Raw genomic sequence first — 13,798 nt, forward strand, 5'->3', positions numbered from 1 at the left:
TGTGTGTGTGTCAGCAGGGTGAGGGGTCAATACAAACCTATAGGAGATGATCCCATCCGGGCATCGCCACCACCATGATCCCTGAGCCTCAGCAGTTCAGCACCTCTATTGACGACAGATCACAGACATCACTGACATCAGAGGATGGAGGAGAAAACTAATTAGCAGTATCAGTCAATCAATAATCCCTCTGCTGTTGTCTTGAGATAGGCAACCTCACCAGTAGTGTTGTTCACCTCACCTCCAATGACAACAATACAGAAAATAATGTCTTCAAGAATATGATGGAGGTATGTGGCTACTGGTTGGTTTCATTCCAGTTTTATTTGATATTTTACGCAGGAATCTTTCCCTTCTCCATTATGAACATGAGCCCAGATTGTTTATCATCACCTGTCCAGGTAAATGTGTCTGTTTTGGGGATACAAGCTGTTGAGAGGGAGACGGAGCCAAGTCCAGATGACTTGTTTTTCTTCCTGAGGTCAACACGATAATATCGCTGCTGTTGCCAGGAAGTGTACAACCACTTGTATTTATGCGACTGAAAATATGTTTCATTTTCTTGTAAAATAAAATCGTTTTAATCTATTTTTAATTCGTCCAGTGGCTACTGGGATCGTTATTATTTTTCATTCAAAAAGTACGTGTATTTCCATAAAGGGAGAGGAGAGATGCTCATACCAGTACTTTCTTTATTTTTTTTCTCTCCCTGCAAACCCCTTTTTCTCCTCCCTCCCTTCCTCTGATGAAAGCCATTAGAGAAATACAATTTCTAATATCTCCACACAGGTCTGCGATCAACTGAAAACACATTTATATTCAGGCGGTAAACAGAACGCTGCAGAGTTTTATTTATTGAGCGTAGGGGAGAGAAACAAGCTAGCGCGTGAACCCTGGGTAACCTCGCGAGCTGACAACAAGATGGATAAGTGTAGCATGCAAATGCACGGAGGGAAGGAATATATCGCACTCAGTCATTCAGCTCATCGCTGCCTGTAGAATACCATTACCTCCCCCAGCTGCGACCGGGTTTCTGGGCTGTAGTCTATAGAATGGTGTATGCTGTTATAGGCCTAAATTGTTGATTATATCGAATTGCTTTGTAATTACTATTATGGAGTTGTGGATAACACATGTGATCAGGTTAGTGATATGGTCTTTGATAGAAAATAATGTTATCGGTGATAATAATAATGAATACAAAAATGTAGATGACAAATACAATTAATAACAAGAAAACAACAACAGCAATAACAACAACATAATAGCAACAATGATATATGCCTGATAATAATCATAATAATACGATAATTAGTAGGCGTACAATAATACAAATAGAAAAATAATTACTTTTACTCTTTTGAAACTAAAATAAGTGTATTGTAATGTTGGTGTACCGGTATATGTTATATTAAACATCCAAACTTATAGAGGTCAAGACTATCCACAAATTAATTTGAAGGTGAAAAAACCAAAAGTTATGTGGCATCACTACGCCCTTCCGTCTCACCCAGTCAATATCTGGAGCGCAACAGACATGATTGCTTTATCATTAATGACGTTGTAATTATCTTTATTTCTAAACATCCTTCAATGAATGCTAAATACAATTGTATAGCCTTTCTAAATCATTTAGTTTACGAGCTAATACTAATATGTTTTCTCATGTTATGTGAATGTGGTGGTATAGTTTTTTCTATGTAATCTGAACAGATACGAATTTAATGTAAAAGGCAATTAAACAGGTTTAGCTCAGCTTATATTACAATTAAATGAGGATGAGCGTCTGGGCCTATACACGTAACTATGGGAATTATACCGGCTGAACAAAATGGAATATACAATGTATTGTTGTATGCCTATATTTGTTAAATTTGCACTTTTACAATTTCCCATGCCTCATCTCATGAAAAATTAAAATATACTTTACTGTCAAGAAGGCTTGATGCATTTGTACAATAGTAAAGATCAAGGCCTATTTATCTGAAATAACAGCACTGAATGTGCAATATTGACATAGTTCGATCATTTATAGTTACTAACTTTATATTAGTTTAGCTTCCCATTTCATTAAGTAAAATGTATAGGGGGCTGCAAAGCTAATTGTCCATAATTGGGACCCTAAACCTGAACGCGCATGTCCACCTGTCACCTCAGATTTTCCTAGTTGTTCGGAGACTATTTACAAACATGACGCCAGTGGGTAGCCTAGCGGTTAAGAGCATTGGGTCAGTAACTGAACGGTCGCTGGTTCGAATCCCTGAGCCCACTAAATGCATATGTCGATGTGCCCTCGATCTAGGCACTTAACCCTCATTGCTCCTGCAAGTCGCTCAAGATACAAGCGTCTGCTAAATGACTAAATTGTAACATGTCAGTGAAGAGCTCAACAGCCATGGTCACGACCTTTGAACCCATTAAGTGTGTTTTTTACATGACCTTTAGCCCTGCACTGAACACGGCCTCTGCTGTTGAAGAAACCATCATCACATGATAATTGTGTACGAGACTAATGTCAATGACTAGTCTGAATTCACTTAGTCTATTATAATTTGAGGGTATTTGTATAATGTACGGTTTAGGCCTATATTCCTACTGGCAAACATTTAATCCAGGACCTGCTAACAAGTATTGCTATTGCATAACTTGTACCTTAAAACCAGTTATAAAAAAACAGCTAAGCCTAATCGTTTATAATTAATAACAACAAAGCTGGCGTGATAGTCACAAAGTTGGTAGATCCCCGCAGGCCTGCAGCACTGTGTGCGTACAGAAAAACATACCACAGCTGACGTCATCTTACCTGTACCTATTTGAAAAACGAGCAGTGATACTTTGATGAATGCCAGACTTCAGAAGTGTCTGTCAATCGTCTCAGCAAACTTTTACTTACTTGCTCCTCCATATCCCAGTCCTATATGATGACCAAGTGCCACTTCTATGTCCACCTTACGTGTAAATCTTACTCATTTAAGCGGCCCTGTTTGAGAAAATAAAGTTACCATAAATTATGGGGACTACACAGCTATTGTCTTCTGTACTGGAGTCCATTAATTTGACCACCTCAAATTAGTTTACAACTTGCTTGGCTTTGTTAATCAGTGTGTTGTCCCGGGTGGATGACAGAGATGTCCATCTATTGGCCAAGACCAAGAGGGCACGTCATCTCCATCAATCAGAGATCTCCAGGGCATGTCCCTCTGACTGTCTATGGTCGCTATCTCGGTCCATCCATGCGTTATTGGATGTTAGCTAGAGGCCACCTGTCCATGAGTCCTATAACCGTTTGACCGATCCAATGATTATGCATAGGTGATAATGAATTTGTATCAAGAGTTAATGTGCGATTGGGAGAGTAGCGCTATGTTCGTAGGGGGCTACCGACCAGGGGAGGTCAGGATAGGTGACTTGGATCAGATAATTTCTCCAGAACTTGGAGCTGACAATGAGGGTAACTCTTTATCAGAGGTTGGCACGGGATATTCATTACAACACAGTTCCCCGTCTTTCTCCGGTGCCAATTCTGCAACCGACTGCACGGTAACTCAGCTCCCGGTCTACTCAGGCTCGAGCAGCTCTCCCCTGACACAGAGTCAGGGCTTTTCAACCACGCCACCGGCCTGCCTCCACTACTCTCGTCTCCCCTCCTACCTCCGGGCGCAGGAGCACGACTTCCCGGGACTTGGATACTCCTCTTCCACACACAACACCAGGACTGAGGCGCTGGCGCACGCAGAATTCGGGTCTATAAATGCGCACATTAAAATCTACACTCATGATGGGCCTAATATTCACTTTGCTCTTGTGGACAGTAGCTCTCACCCGGACCCCAAGTGTAAGGTATCTGAACTAAGTCACAAGAGCAAAACTTTTGATTGGATGAACGTGAAGAAGAGAAGTCAACCTCGGACGGGTAAGTTTTGGAGTTCCCGTTTCCATTTGGAAAGACAATAAGTATCTTATTGACAAACTACTTTTTAAAACGTTGTATTTATTGTTGATACTTAAACCAATAGCACTTATAACTTATAGAAAACTGTCATTGATTCATCAACAAAGCCTACTATTGAAAGTATACAGTCTAATGTGCCATATTCTTAATTCAGTATGTAGGACAGTGCTGTGCTGTGAGAACGTATAGACTAGGCTACTGTAGGCTACTGTGCTACGGGCAACAAAGTGAGATGTGTTTGTGCGTAGATGAAGTTTCGCAAAGTCGCTCAATATCATGAACAACATTTTTAAAAAGAAGACAATGATACATTTGGATCCATGTAGCCTATATTGCACCAAGCGATGGATCAAAATGTACAAATACATGTATAATTGTGAATTAACCTTTAACAAAACTTCCAGCAAAAATATTAATATGATAACTGTAACACTTACAATTCCTGAATCAACCTACCACAATAACCATATTGAAACTGAAATTATGTATTCATCAATTCTACTCGGATTGGGATAATCGGAGGGACTGGGATGCGGGCTGGGGAGGCTGGGCTGTTATACAGGACAGGTCACCTTACCTTTCTCTACCTATCGGGCACAGAAAAGGATGGAGATATTTCCCACACTAGAACAGAATAGAAGGGAGTAATAGAATATAATGAAATATAATAGCTATCCATGTGCTTCGCTTTCACATCACTGTGCTCTGACAATGCAATATTGCCTGAGTGTGCAGTGTGCAATGCAGCTAATGTTAAGTTTTCAGCCAAATTCACTCCCTGTAATGGTAGTAACATTAGAGCTCTCTGCTTATTGATTATCTGTCTGTATAGTAATGAGAGCCTTGTGTATTGATCTCAGTGCCCAGCACCTTTACATGTGTCCGTTTTAACATAATCATTGTCACATATCATCAGTCCACCAACATCTCATGGGTCTTTACTGTGACATTCAGCATAAACGTTCTGATTTCACATAAATTAAATAATACAACTCACATAGAATATGTGGTATATCTAAAAGAAATACCATGAGTATCTTGACTTTGCCCATTAAAAGTAATTTCTCATCCTGACCAAGAGATGTCTTCTCACAAGACCTCACAACACAAGATCTAAATCTGAGTATCCAGAGTGAGGTGAAAAGGGGAAACTGTGAGCTCACAGCCTTCTGAACAATTGCATCTCCAACACATCTGAATAAAGATATGCTTTATTGGGGTGATATGAACCCAATAGAGACATCCTTCTGTCTGGTTCTATTATGATGCGCAATCAGGGCCCGTGTTCATAAAGCGTCTCAGAATAGGAGTGCTGATCTAGGATCAGTTTAGCCTTTTTGATCACAATGAATACAAATGATGTGGACAGGGAGAACCTGATAAGGGCTCTAGAGTTTGAAGATGACATGGATGCCTTCTTTGTTGTCTGTCTCAGAGACATAAGAATACAATAGAACAATTCATGCTGTCGACGCTTATCAGTTGATACCAGGCTGACAATTCATATAGTCACCTCATATGTCTTCATTTATATTGATTGTTTATGTTGCTTGCCAGGACTAGTATCAATGTCCTCTAGCCAGCGTTCTAAGCTATCATACAAACAGCTGCATAGATATTGATATAGTATTTGTAAGGATGATTTCCATGGTTGGAGTAGATCTCTTTAGTGCTACGTTGTTACCAGTAATATGATTAGTGACAGCAGCAGCAACGTTTCTGGGGGGTATATTGGTCTTGGCATGAAGCAAAGCATCCCTATGTTCTCTCTTGCATAAAGGCCTACAACCCCTCTGCCTCTTGATCTGCTGGTACAGTGTATATACTCCCAGTGTGTCATTCTTCAATTATGCTCTGACAGCACCTGAATTACTGTGGGCAGGATGCCCAGATGGCTGAGGCAATGTGTATCGATATCTCTCTCTCTCTCTCTCTCTCTCTCTCTCTCTCTCTCTCTCTCTCTCTCTCTCTCTCTCTCTCTCTCTCTCTCTCTCTCTCTCTCTCTCTCTCTCTCTCTCTCTCTCTCTCTCTCTCTCTGTCTCTCTCTATCTCTCTGTCTCCATCTCTCTATCTGTCTCTCTCTGTCTCTCTCTCTCTCTCTCTCTCTCTCGCTTTCTCTCTCTCTCTCTCTCTCTCTCTCTCTCTCTCTCTCTCTCTCTCTCTCTCTCTCTCTCTCTCTCTCTCTCTCTCTCTCTCTCTCTCTCTCTCTCTCTCTCTCTCTCTCTCTCTCTCTGTCTCCCTCTCTCTCTCTGTCTCTCTCTGTCTCTCTCTCTGTCTCTGTCTCTCTCTCTCGCTGTCTTTCTCTCTCTCTCTCTCTCTCTCTCTCTCTCTCTCTCTCTCTCTCTCTCTCTCTCTCTCTCTCTCTCTCTCTCTCTCTCTCTCTCTCTCTCTCTCTCTCTCAATTCAATTTCAATTTAAGGGCTTTATTGGCATGGGAAACGTGTGTTAACATTGCCAAAGCAAGGGAAGTAGATAGTAAACAAAAGTGAAATAAACAATAAATATTAACAGTAAACATTACACTCAGAAGTTTCAAAAGAATAAAGACATTTCAAATGTCATATTATGTATATATACAGTGTTGTAACAATGTGCAAATAGTTAAAGTACAAATGGGAAAATAAATAAACATAAATATGGGTTGTATTTACAATGGTGTTTGTTCTTCACTGGTTGCCCTTTTCTTGTGGCAACAGGTCACAAATCTTGCAGCTGTGATGGCACACTGTGGTTTTTCACCCAGTAGATAAGGGAGTTTATCAAAATTGGGTTTGTTTCGAATTCTTTGTGGATCGCTGTAATCTGAGGGAAATATGTGTCTCTAATATGGTCATACATTTGGCAGGAGGTTAGGAAGTGCAGCTCAGTTTCCACCTCATTTTGTGGGCAGTGTGCACATAGCCTGTCTTCTCTTGAGAGCCAGGTCTGCCTACGGCGGCCTTTCTCAATAGCAAGGCTATGGTCACTGAGTCTGTACATAGTCAAAGCTTTCCTTAAGTTTGGGTCAGTCACAGTGGTCAGGTATTCTGCCACTGTGTACTCTCTGTTTAGGGCCAAATAGCATTCTAGTTTGCTCTGTTTTTGTGTTTGTTCTTTCCAATGTGTCAAGTAATTCTCTTTTTGTTTTCTCATGATTTGGTTGGGTCTAATTGTGTTGTTGTTGTTGTTGTTGTTGTTGTTGTTGTTGTTGTCCTGGGGCTGTGTGGGGTCTGTTTGTGTTTGTGAACAGAGGCCCAGGACAAGCTTACTTAGGGGACTCTTCTCCAAGTTCATCTCTCTGTAGGTGATGGCTTTGTTATGGAAGGTTTGGGAATCGCTTCCTTTTAAGTGGTTATAGAATTTAACGGCTCTTTTCTGGATTTTGATAATTAGCGGGTATTGGCCTAATTCTGCTCTGCATGCATTATTTGGTGTTTTACGTTGTACACGGAGGATGTTTTTGCAGAATTCTGCATGCAGAGTCTCAATTTGGTGTTTGTCCCATTTTGTGAATTCTTGGTTGGTGAGCGGACCCCAGACCTCAGAACCATAAAGGGCAATGGGTTCTATAACTGATTCAAGTATTTTTAGCCAGATCCTAATTGGTATGTCAAATTTTATGTTCCTTTTGATGGCATAGAAGGCCCTTCTTGCCTTGTATCTCTCTCTCTCTCTCTCTCTCTCTCTCCTTATGTTCTTCTCTTCTTTCTCTCTCTCTCCTTGGCTGGGAAGGCCTCTGCTTGGTGGCTTGCCCTGGCTTTGCTGGATGGCTATTTCTAAAGCGAGCAAGTCATTCCTCAAATATTTTATTTCACGCCTTCTGGCCAGCGCCACTTCTATTATCTTAGACGTCATTACTCAGAATGTGATTATCTATTCATGAGAGCCAAAGCGTTTATTTACTTACTGTACTGTTTTGTCTGTCTAGGTTTTTTCATATTCACTATTGACTACTGCACTCTCATTTCAGGTTAGGTAGCCTATATGTAACCTGTCCCTGACATTCTTCTTTGTCTAAAACATGGATGTCAACGTTTATCATATGAGCTTTCTATTCTCTCTGATAGAGTCCCTGTTAGATAGCTTATACCTGTACTGTGATATAAGTTATTACATCCAACACCTGTCCTCATGGTACAGATACACCAGTAGCAGCAACTTTGCAGCTGAATGTTGGGCACAAAAGACCTGTGGCGCTAGAACGAAGTTTTCCCCCCGCACTATCATCTACACCACTAACCATTTCACCTAATTAACATATTGAATATATGTTTTATAAGTAATTGTGATTGATAGGATATTACTTTCATCCCCCTGAAACGTTCATTAGTCTCTTTCAATATGCTATAAGATGACTTTATGTTGCAGGCTGGTCTCTTAGGTCAGTTTCAAAAATAATATAATGCTCCCTATCTTTAAACAATCCAATGCCCTGTATAAACCGCTAGTCATACATGTTGTACTGTCTATATTTTATGGATGGGTTACTTCATTGAATTCAGCCGATATATTTATACTATACTTGTGTTTTAACTGTCTTTTCAGCCAAGATGCACATGGCCTGTGGATTAAGTATAGTTGCTCCGGGCGTCAGTATGGACAGAGGAGGTGGCGGTAAATACAGCATTCCCACCGATGGGCATCATATTACCCCTAACGGGGTACTAAGGACCAACTTCACCACCAAACAGCTCACAGAGCTCGAGAAGGAGTTCCACTTCAACAAGTACCTGACGCGCGCCAGACGCGTGGAGATCGCGAGCGCCCTGCAGCTGAGCGAGACGCAGGTGAAGATTTGGTTCCAGAACCGGCGCATGAAACAGAAGAAATTAATGCGCGAAGGCCTTCTTCCCGTGGCCTGTCCCGCATACTCGAGCTGCTCAGAAAGCTCACGCTCCAACAGCCTGGACACTTATTCCTCTCCTGGACAACTTGAACCGACCTAATGCTCTCCCAAACACCTGCCGCCCCCTAACACTGAACTAAAGGAACTTTCTCATACATTACAAAACAAGCTGTGTAATAGTGACAGACAGTATCACCAACATGCAGGTTCTTTGATTCCCCATTAGGAGGAACTTCTGCCTAATTGGCTAATCAGGGTCATGTTGTTTTTCACTAAAAAGCACGGAAAGCAGGGTAAGTTTTGTGAACTCCAGAATGAGTTATTGTAAATGTTTGACTCCTAATTGTAGAGGCGCACGTAGGTCTACCTGAGACTTTTAATTGGAGTAGCCTATTCAAGAGGACATTTGAGTTCCGCTCACTTGTCAGGTGAAATAATAATGATTAATGCACTTTATGAGTTTATACCAAATAACATAACTTTATTCAGACAACCAATATTATTATATTTATTTGTGTATTTAGTAGGCCTACTAAACTTATTGATTTAGTTATTTATTGTCTCTTGCATGTCATTAAAGCATCATTACAAGAACGTTGTGGCCAGCTCTTTCTTCGGAACAGCTTACTTAAATGTTCTTGACTAAAACGTCTACATTTCCGTCAGGGTTTATTTTGTTTTAAAATAACATCCAATTCATAAAAAATATTCGTGTGGGGTTTCTAGGCTCGCATAAGGCTGAAAGCTATTTCCAAAATCATTTATGTCAATAGCCTATCTAAAGTAAATACATTTAGTTTATACACATTTTGAATAACTTAAAAGTTATTTGAATTGTACTATGTTATATTTCCGTATTTCATGTCCTTGAATATGAATAATTCTTGCATTTCTTTTTCTTTCTTTATTCAACATTGCTGTGCTCCTCTCCCCTCCTCTCTCTCTCGTTTCACTTTCACCCGTTGTCTTTCTATATCCCTTAATGGTTTTAATTATCCCGCGAGCACTGAAGGATTAATGCGGTAATTGACTGATAGATTTATTGACTGGCAGGTTTAATGCATTTGAATCAAATATTTGAACGCATTTTCAACGGAACTGTAAGTGAAAATTAATGTAGAATACACTTTTCTAAATGAGTGAGCTATAGCCTAATCATAAACATACTTCAGAAAATAAGAATCCACTTCTGAATACGTTTTACAATTTGAACACTCATGGTTGGACAGTAAAACGCTCTCTAAACTGTCCTGTTCTCTTGTAAATTAACCAATAAATTGCCTGGGCACGACACCGCTGAAATGCATTCGGTAGAGATCCGTTCTCATGGCTCATAAAACGTTATTAATGGTGTAACAGGTTATCCATGGTGTTAATATATAGGGCTTATAGTTTAATGTCACATTTAAAACCACACAAGGGATAAACCCTTTTTTTGTTTAAATATCGAATAGCCTCCTAATTTAATTGAGTAGATTAGCCTTTGTGTGTGTTATTTATCACCAGTAAATGTGGTGCAGGGCTGAAAATTACAAAACAGTTGGAAATACGGAATTGCTTCAATTAGCCTACTTAGTGTAAACTATTGGCCTACTTACCAATGACTTCATTTAAATTAAGTGTAGATAATTGTACTTGTATTTTGGGATTTTCAATGCATAGTTTTATATGAATGAATATGGCACTATTGTAGAGTTATTATGGACATCGTCATGCTAATGTATGCAGTTACTCCAGAGTTGAACTCTGACCCCCTGACCTACAACATGCCTGCCGACAACAGTGACCTGGTCAGTGAGTCAAGGAGAGAAAGATGATCCTTCATCTGGGTGACCTCAGAGACTCACAAGCCTTTTGGCTTTTTCAACAAGAAATTCCCTAACACTTTTGTTCAAGACAATATTTCATCCAGCATTGAAACGGCCCGAGAAGAATAGTATTCTATAGCCTGATACTAGAATACTATTAATTTTACTAAAATTATGGATCTGTTACCATCATGCTTATTATTTGATAACATTCAATTTTGTAGGTCTCCATTGCATTTAATTTGTTATTAAATTGTTATGCAACAATTGTATATGGAAATGATTTCTTTACTAGATTCAGTATGCTCGTCCATTGCATGTCAACAGTTAATCGACAAAATCTTATTCTCTCCTTTGTCTAAAAAGTCTGACAAAAGAGTTCCCTACAGCCATTTATTTTTAGTACATAGTTTTCACCTACAAGAACTTGAAAAAACAATGAAACGTATACAGACCTAATTCATAAAGTTGAAGTCCAATGCCCTTTATGGCTTATGGCCTGAGAAAGATGAGCTTGGTGGAATCAACGGGAGGATAATTGTGCAACCTCAGGCAGTGCACTGTACCAAATGTATTTTCATAGTTTGCACAGTCATTTCAAGTAATTTAAATTCACACCATTAGTTTTGCTTCCTGCAATAAAACATGATGACCATATTAGGAATCTTATAAGTAATTTGTTTTTTTTTTCAAACAAAGTTACAAAATGTACTCACTATTACAGTATAATGATGATGATGATGATTCTGATGATGATGATGCTTCTGATGTGCATGATGAAGATGATAATGATGATGATGATTTTGATGCACCATTATTTGACTCAATTAGTGGACTTTAACCTTCCTAAATATGCCCCAATATCTCCTGGACACAGAGGCACTGCACAGCTAGCGATAACTGGTTTTAAGCACCTGTACACATATCCTTGAGCTCCTGAAAACACCTTTCTAGTTGTCCTCTGACAGGTTTAGCATTGGGCTGCCTGCCTGTCAATTGATGAGATCACCTTTGCATTTTTGTGTAGACTGACATTTAGTTGGAAACCAGTCAACCATTGTCGTCTGATGGCTCATTACTCCTCTTTCCTCTCTTTCCCAAGATGCACAGCTCCCTCATCACAGTGACAGCTCTGTCATGCACTGACACTAGTATTAATAAGGGTTCAAAACTTTTCAAAATGTGCATTGATAAGGTTTAACCCAGTCAAAACGTGTTATATTGCATAGTGAGTTCAGAACATTTTATATTGCTGGCATTCAGACACATGCCTAAAGTTATACTATAAAGCCTTGAGTTTTTCCAGGACCACATGGCTATAACAGGAGCCCTGAAATTATTCTGGTTATAGCAATAAGACACCTGTTCTCAAGCTTACGAGCCCAATAGCATGAGATACTGTAACTCATTTAAATGCATAATGATTCAGAGATATATTACTTGTGTAAGGGATTTTTTACTGGCTTTATTGTAATTCATTATTTCAGACAACCTAGTATTAAATGTACATGCAATAAGTGTACTCGGAAATAAAATCAATTGATCAACTTAAACATTTCATAGCTACTAATGAATTTAAATAAACACTGTGTTCCAGGGTTTCTCTCTCTCTCTCTCTCTCAGTTTTGGCTACCTTATCTTTGTTTGACAATTGATTATTCAAAGCAGCGATAAACATACAACACCAATAATCATATGCACATGCACGCACACCACAGTTCTTGCTTCTCCTCTCCTCTTCTCCTCCTCTCCTCTTACATTTATATTTTAGTCATTTAGCAGGCGACTTACAGTTAGTGAGTGCATACATATATTTTATTTTTTTCACACTGGTCCCCCGTGGGAAACGAATCCACAACCCTGGCGTTGCAACCGCCATGCTCTACCAACTGAGCTACACAGGATTCTTCTCCTCCTCTCCTCTTCCCCTCCTCTCCTCCAGGGACCAGATGCTTGGGGACAGCTTACAGTCTCAGCGTATTTCTGTGTATAAAGAAAACAGTAGCACTCAGCACTTCTGGCTGCCGGACCAGGGACATGTCCTCTTGGACAGGGGAAAGGTAGGTCTGCGATTGAGTCAACTCAAGGGAGAGCGAGGACGAGAGGAGGGAGAAAGAGAGAGAAAGAGAGATAAGGGGTGCACACAGAGGTGAAACTGTGTCAAGGTTGCATGTTTATTGCATAGGAATTCTCCTGTTATTTCCCCATACAGACATTGAATAGAGACAGGTTTGTGTGTCTCTGAGCCTTAGACTAAGCAGTTGGCTGCAGGTTCAGAAAGGATTTCTCCTCTCCTATGCAGGAAAACACACATCATCAGTAAAATGAATGGATGTCACGGCAGATTGTGTGTGCGGAGCTACTGACCTCTATCCTACAGCTCTGTTTACATTGGCGCTTTGTATTGCCCTTTCAAAAGTTGCACACAGGCATAAAGTGAGGGGGGGAACAAAACAATAAGCCTCTATAGGGGTTGCTGATGCTGCATTCAAGATATCAGCCATACTTTAGTCTATCTATTGTAATGAAGGAGCCCTAAAGTTATTTTTTGAATGAATGTTAATAGAAGATTGATTTCTGGATTGATGGTTTTGCAGGTTGCATAAAATATATTTCATACAAAATAATCAATATTTGATTAAGATTTTTTCACCTCAATGGAGGCAATGACATTTACTACCGGTACCAGTATTTAGAGTACACACACACACACACACACACACACACACACACACACACACACACACACACACACACACACACACACACACACACACACACACACACACACACACACACACACACACACACACACACACACACACACACACACACACACACACACAAAACATCATAAATGAGCCTTATTTCGCTTATTTCTCTGAACTAAAGTCAACCCCCACTTCTCTGCTGCCCCGGGGGAGGTTACCATAATGACAGGCTATCAGACATATGGAGAAGAGCAAGGGTAGCACAGGGGAGCAGGGAGGTGGGGCGGCGGGCAGAGGAGAGGGGAGGGGAGGAGAGAGAAGAGGAGAGGAGAAGAGAAGGGGCGGGTGCGGTTCGTGGACACTGTCTGTCTTTCAGATATGTCTTTGTGCCTCGTCTGTCAATCATCTGTGCGTGCTGAATAGGAGCCCAGTTCATGAACATTTCTCAATCAGGTCTGTGCCAGCCGGCAGCCGCCATTTTAGTTCATTTTTCACAGAGCAG

The 13,798-nt window shown here is 40.3% G+C and overlaps 1 protein-coding gene across 1 annotated transcript; it reads left to right on the forward strand.

Moving 5' to 3' along the window:
* Positions 1–2,967: 2,967 nt before the first annotated feature.
* LOC121537404 (homeobox protein Hox-C1a-like) lies at positions 2,968–9,649 on the forward strand. The gene is given in 3 exon segments (XM_041845042.2): positions 2,968–3,913; positions 8,477–8,796; positions 8,799–9,649. Coding segments are annotated over 3 exon segments (984 nt in total). The 5' UTR covers positions 2,968–3,318; the 3' UTR covers positions 8,868–9,649.
* The last annotated feature ends 4,149 nt before the right edge of the window (positions 9,650–13,798 follow it).

Source organism: Coregonus clupeaformis, chromosome 24 (genome assembly GCF_020615455.1).
Source record: "Coregonus clupeaformis isolate EN_2021a chromosome 24, ASM2061545v1, whole genome shotgun sequence".
NCBI lineage: Eukaryota > Metazoa > Chordata > Actinopteri > Salmoniformes > Salmonidae > Coregonus > Coregonus clupeaformis.